The sequence below is a fragment of the Alosa sapidissima genome, chromosome 14 (assembly GCF_018492685.1).
Source record: "Alosa sapidissima isolate fAloSap1 chromosome 14, fAloSap1.pri, whole genome shotgun sequence".
Taxonomy (NCBI): domain Eukaryota; kingdom Metazoa; phylum Chordata; class Actinopteri; order Clupeiformes; family Clupeidae; genus Alosa; species Alosa sapidissima.
The window spans coordinates 11,601,532-11,607,793 of record NC_055970.1 but is presented as its reverse complement, the minus strand read 5'-3'; the positions used below and the strand labels follow the sequence as shown (position 1 = coordinate 11,607,793).

The 6,262-nt window shown below is 43.2% G+C and overlaps 1 protein-coding gene across 3 annotated transcripts; it reads left to right on the top strand.

The window, feature by feature from the left end:
• The first annotated feature begins 786 nt into the window (after nucleotides 1–786).
• Nucleotides 787–5,882, top strand: LOC121682350 (putative gonadotropin-releasing hormone II receptor). 3 transcript variants are annotated; one of them, XM_042062460.1, is made up of 4 exons: nucleotides 787–835; nucleotides 1,322–1,926; nucleotides 2,540–2,744; nucleotides 4,077–5,882. In XM_042062460.1, the coding sequence occupies exons 2-4, from the start codon at nucleotides 1,405–1,407 to the stop codon at nucleotides 4,508–4,510; spliced, it is 1,161 nt and encodes a 386-aa protein (XP_041918394.1). In that variant the 5' UTR covers nucleotides 787–835; nucleotides 1,322–1,404; the 3' UTR covers nucleotides 4,511–5,882. The 3 variants fall into 3 exon arrangements, with proteins under 3 accessions (XP_041918394.1, XP_041918395.1, XP_041918393.1); XM_042062461.1 differs by having other exon boundaries at nucleotides 794–835; nucleotides 1,429–1,926; XM_042062459.1 differs by having other exon boundaries at nucleotides 796–1,926.
• The last annotated feature ends 380 nt before the right edge of the window (nucleotides 5,883–6,262 follow it).

The window sequence follows — 6,262 nt, the reverse complement described above, 5'->3', positions numbered from 1 at the left end:
GAGTGGCAAGCTTCAGTGGCGAGTGTCATTTGTGTCTTTTGTGTGTGTGTGTGTGTGTGTGTGTGCTCCATAACCTGATGGGAGTGGAGGTGAATATGTAGTCTTGGGTTCATCTGATAAAGGTGACACAGCAGCAGGCAGCAGCAGTACCAGCAGGATTCCTGCATCTGCCCCTCTTTTTTGATCTCTGCCATAAAATGACGTCAGGTGCTGCAAAAACACTGGCCCCTTTTCAGCCATCCTTTCTTTTACACGTGTGCATGTGTAAATGTGAAAAATGTTCAGTGGGAGTTGGTGTGAACCGGTCTGACGGGCTCGGTTTGAGGCAGAATGACGTAGGCCTGTTTACAAATGTAAAGAATTGGATGGGGTGATTGGTTATGCAAAGGGCATTGATCTGGTCAAAATGACCCTTTCTTCACACAGACACACACACACACAGAGCGAGAGAAACTAATACTAGGGGCATGTTGTCACGGAGATGCAGTGCAAGGTTGACCAGTGAGTCCCAGATCAGATTGTCCTTTACTTTTTATGGACCATTCATGACCATTACACATACACACAAGCACATACAACATTTAATCAATTTAATCGAACTAGCACACTTTGATGCTAATGTTATCACACAACTTTTATCACCATAAAACTCCACACATTGGTCTATTCTCTGTCTGTACACACACACACACACACATTGGTCACTCACGTTTGCGTCATCATGATGGCATACTGAAAGGTTTATAGACTCTATCGTGTGAGACAAGCTTTATTTTCAGAGCGGAGGCACAGACGAAAATTTGACTCCAATAGCTCCGATGGCCAGACAACTCAGGTATGTCACTGTACATTATCTTCATTGCACTTGACATTCTACAAAGTATTATCCAAGTCATATGACTTAAAAGTTTCCATCGAGAGAGCTAAATCCGAACTTTAATGGGCTTGTGAACGCTACAAAATGCATTTACGCACGGAGTAATTCATACAGGCGCGGAATTGTTCATATATCCGCTGACTGATAAAATAATCAGTCGCAATTAGAGAATACATCCAGAAACGTAAATCTATTTTATTTGACTGTATGCTCAGTGAGATTAATTTGGATTTAAATTATTCCCAACAACTAAGGCAGAAAGGGGATTTAGATGGTTTACTATAAAATCGCCAACTTCCATATTCCAATTTTCCAACAATCTAATTTTGGCTTTAAAGATGACATTTCCAGCTGTTATTTTTCACTTGTGTGTTGAAGTAGCCAACATGGGGCTCATCCTCTGCGAGTAAATCAGGCATTCTTTCAAACCCATATTTGCTTTAGTATCCCCGTACCGCAAAGAACAAGCGCAGGACACCAGACAAACATTTCCTAAGAAATCTACCAGATAAGGATCACCAGAGACTATGCCTATGCCTTTGCTGTACCAGACGTATGACTCGGAGTGGAACATGAGCTGCGATTTCCCCTCACACACCTGTAACCGCAGCCTGGGCACACAGCTCACTTTGCCCATCTTCAGCACCGCGGCAAAAGTTCGTGTCACCATCACCTTTATCCTGTGCGCCGTCTCTGGAATCTGCAACTTCGCGGTGATCTGCAGTGCCTACGGCGGCCGTCGCAAGTCGCACGTGCGCCTGTTAATGTTGAACCTGAGCGTGGCAGACCTGCTGGTGACGTTTATCGTGATGCCGCTGGATGCTGCATGGAATTTGACGGTGCAGTGGCTGGCGGGAGACTTTGCATGTCGACTGTTGATGTTTCTCAAGCTGATGGCCATGTATTCCTGCGCGTTTGTTACCGTGGTGATAAGTCTGGACAGGCAGTCTGCCATACTGAATCCCTTAGCCATCAACAAAGCCAGGAGGAGGAACACAATCCAGCTGACGGTGGCATGGACATTAAGTGCTGTTCTATCACTGCCTCAGGTGAGATAGAGCTAACCAAGCGCATCATGTTTCATTCTTCGATGTCTGTTGCATGCCTGCTCATTCATAGGTATACATTTTTTGCTTTGGGTGTGTCTACTTTCTCTATTTATAGCCTACTATTCTAGGACTTAAATATTTAAAAATGTACAGCACATAGATAGAAGCCAATTTTTACTAAAGCCATACACTTCTCTAGTATAATTAACCCCTTTATCAGATGGGACTGGTTAAAGCATCTCAGTCCTCTTCCAAACTGTTTAAAGACTTATCTGTTCACCTTGCACACAATTAGTTAATTCTCTTACAGGAGTATGGTTCTGAATGTTTAGGGGTTCTGTTGATATGGAAACTCATGATTTTCATTGTTGATATTTGTTGTTGTTGTTATTATTATTATGCTTAATAGGCTTGTCAACTTTATTTAAAACTATTATCTTTAACTAATGTACTGTAAGTTGCTTTGGACAAAAGTGTCTGCCAAATACCATAACCATAAATCCATTCGGTCACACTCCCACGCAAGTTCATTGTCAGCCTAACTGAAGATGACTGATTGACCCAGATGACCTCCTCTCCAACCCAACACCTACTCTCTCTCTCCCTCCTCCAGGCTTTCCTCTTTCATCAGGTGACCATCACATCCCCGGCGCACTTCACGCAGTGCATGACGCACGGCAGCTTCCAGCAGCAATGGCAGGAGACGCTCTACAACATGTTCACGTTCTGCTTCCTCTTCCTGCTGCCGCTGCTCATCATGGTCAGCTGCTACACACGCATCCTACTGGAGATCTCCCGCGGCATGCTGGGAGACAGTTGTGAGTGCCATGCCCCAAATATCACTGTAAAGCTGTGGCTTACTCCACACTGAATAACATTTAGTGGACAGTTCAAGCAGCACTACAAAATGGTTCTAAACCAGGAGGGCCAAAGATTTGGCCCAGGGACCAGTGAAAAAGATAAAGACTGACATGGAAGGTAGGGTATTTCAAGAAAGAAAGAGCAGTATATGACAGCAGTACATGATAAACCTATATGCCTTGTTTGCTCATAAGTGGGTGCAGTAAAGGAGTACACTACCAGTCAAAAGATTTGAAACACATACTCTTTTAGGTGTTAGGTAGTAAGCAAAAAAGTTCCCGTGCAACATGTATGGAAACTCCTTCAGGACTGTTAGAAAACCATTCCCAGTGTCTAACATTACAACATGTATGGGAACTCCTTCAGGACTGTTAGAAAACCATTCCCATCATGGCAAGAGTATGAAATGCTGTCATCATAGCAGAAGTTGCTGCTTTGAAGAGCCTAAAATATAAAACATGTAAACGAACAGCTTTGTTTACTCTTTTTTGTTTACTACATTACTCTTATCCCACGTCTGTTAATTCATAGTTTTCAGTTTCTAGTTTTGCTCTACAAGGTAACAGTAGTTTATAAAAGCCATAAAAGAGTAAATGTACACTACTGGTCAAAAGTGTTGATACACCTACTTTGACATCCTTGTTCTAAACCATACTGAACCCTAAGGCGGGGATCACATCAGCCAGCGGCAGCGACAAGTGGCAGCGGCAAACGTAACGCAACGCTCAGACCATAATAAGTTTTGTCTAGTTCCTAAGCAACACAAACGGTTTGTCAACTGAATATGCTCGCGTTGCGCTTTGAAAGTTGAACCAAGTTCAACGCTCAGCTTGTTCAACGCTAGCTTTACGCCAGCATTGCCACCGTTCCGCTGCCGAACAATAGAGAACAATAGGAAACCTGCCGCTTGCCGCTGGCTAATGTGATCCCCGCCTAAAAGGCAAGCCTAACAGGCTAACACACACTGTTGTGAAAGTAGTAGATACTAGCCATTGACCATAGGCTGAACTGAACACTTGAAAGTGAAAAATGAGTGGTGGTTTTAGAGGAGTCCTTTAGACAGTACAGGGTCACGTGTTTGCTTAGAAGTAGACCAGGCACATTGTTGATAGAGCTATTATCGGAACTGGGACAATACAAGGAAGAGACATAACTGTTGGAGAAAGGAATATTTTCAGAATGCTGACGTACATGCTCTATGTCTACGTGTATGTCATGAAGAGATCAGTCAGTTTTTGTGAGACTTGCTGACATCAGACAGGAAATTGCATTGTTTGTGTGCTCCCCAGCATCAGCCAATGAGATCCGCTTGCGTCGTTCCAACAACAACATCATCCCCAAGGCTCGCATGCGCACGCTGAAGATGAGCATCGTCATCGTCAGCTCCTTCATCGTGTGCTGGACGCCCTACTACCTGCTGGGCCTGTGGTACTGGTTCAGCCCGGAGGGCCTGGTGGAGGCCGTGTCGGACTCGCTGACCCACCTCCTCTTCTTGTTCGGCCTGCTCAACGCCTGCCTAGACCCGCTCATCTACGGCCTCTTCTCGCTGCCGCTGCGCCGGAGCAGGCCCGCCGTCACCGTGGAGATGGAGAGTACCACCCACGTCACGACGCTCAGCTGCAGGCAGCTGACAGACCGAGACGCGAGTCGAACGCAGGAGCAAAGGAAGGAAGGAGAGAGAGGAGAGCAGAGCCTGCTGTGCAACTCTGATGAATTGTTGTGAGACTGTCGCACACAAATGAACGCACACACAGACATGCACACATGCAAAGACTCAAACGTATGAGCCTACATTTGAATTAGCCTGGTAATACCAGACCCTTTCACTTTGTGAAGAGAGTCTGGGCTGTCATAATTGGGAAATGTTTCCAACTCTAATATCATAACGGCCGTAAACTTTGTGTTAACTTTGAAATCATTTTGATCAAATCAAATTGATCAGGTATTCCTAACATTATTTCTGACTTCACCCAACCTTTACAAACTGTTATCACCCAGAGAGAAGAACTTCTCTTCTCTGATTGGCTGGTGGGGTGACTATTAGTTCTGAATAATGGGACACCTATGAATGAAAAAAAAAGAATTGGCCATAGTAACCATTCATTTACCATTCATACCCTGTAAGGCCAAAAAGATGAAATCAAAGTAGCCTCCTTGTGTGGCCATGCAGCAGCTGTCAATCACACATAATGGCTCCTCAACTTCGTGGCAGTAATGAAATGCAGGTAATGTGTGTGTGGGACCGGGGGGGGGGCTTGGCACATTTATGTGTTCTCCTACAGATCAATGACTGTCTTTCTCATGGATATAGGGTTCACAGTAGGCGAAGATCCTCCCACACAAAAATCCATATTGTTTACCCAATGTATTTACCCAGTATGGTATATATGCTGTGTGAATATTTAAAATCTTCATGTTCAATGCACCAAAAAATATGTGCTGTGTGCAAGAAAAAGCATGATATATTTCAGTCCTGTGATGGTGGATGTGTTGTTTTGATTTGTCATCTTCATGATTCTATCACACACCACTGTCTTCCATCATCAGTCTACTGTGCATTTCTGCTCCAAGTGTCACACAGTAACAGACACCTTCCCCCACACAGAAAATATTCCCCCTCACATAAGTATTTCTACTTTCTGTTCTGTGAAGGGTTCTATGTAAGCGGACTGTACATCTCTTACTTTCTCTGTGGTTTTAATCATTCTTCTCACATAAGTTTATATTTCATCTACTCTTAATATTTCTCTCTTTGGTCTTGTGTTGTTAGGAACACTGTAATTAATCTGTTTCTTCATCCTGAGGGTGTGTAAGTGTGTGTGTGTGTGTGTGTGTGAGAGTGTTAAGGGATGGGGGCATCATTAAACTCAGAAATATCCATATATCTAATCACTAACTTTCACTCTGTGTGTTTGTTTAGTGTGGGGTGGGAGGGGGTATTTTCCTGAGGACCATGGCAAATGTGTTCAAATGACTCAAGTCTTCTAGGGTAAGAGCTCTTTTATGAAAACACAAATTCTCCCATTTGTTTTGTTTAGTTAATCTATTCAAAGAGGAGAGTGTGGCATTTCAATGTTTGTATTTCAAATGTAACTTTCAAGGGTTGTCTTAATAAAATGTCCAATGTAAGGGTTGTCTTAATAAAATGTCCAATGTTTTTTATTTTTTTATTTTTTTTATTTATTTGCAAACATCATTGACATTACAGAAAATGCATCACTACGACATGCACATGAATGCTACATACGACAAACAGATGTACATAACAGATGTACATAACAGATGTACATAAACACATACTGTAACTTAACAAGACATCACATTGACTTGGCTTCCACAAACATAACACAACATAACATTAATAACAGAAAGGCTAAGGATGATTTGCGTCCAGGATGATTACAGATATGATTATCAGGGATGAAATTGATGACCGGAATGAAAAGAAGAGGACCTGCGTGCCACCCATCGCCCC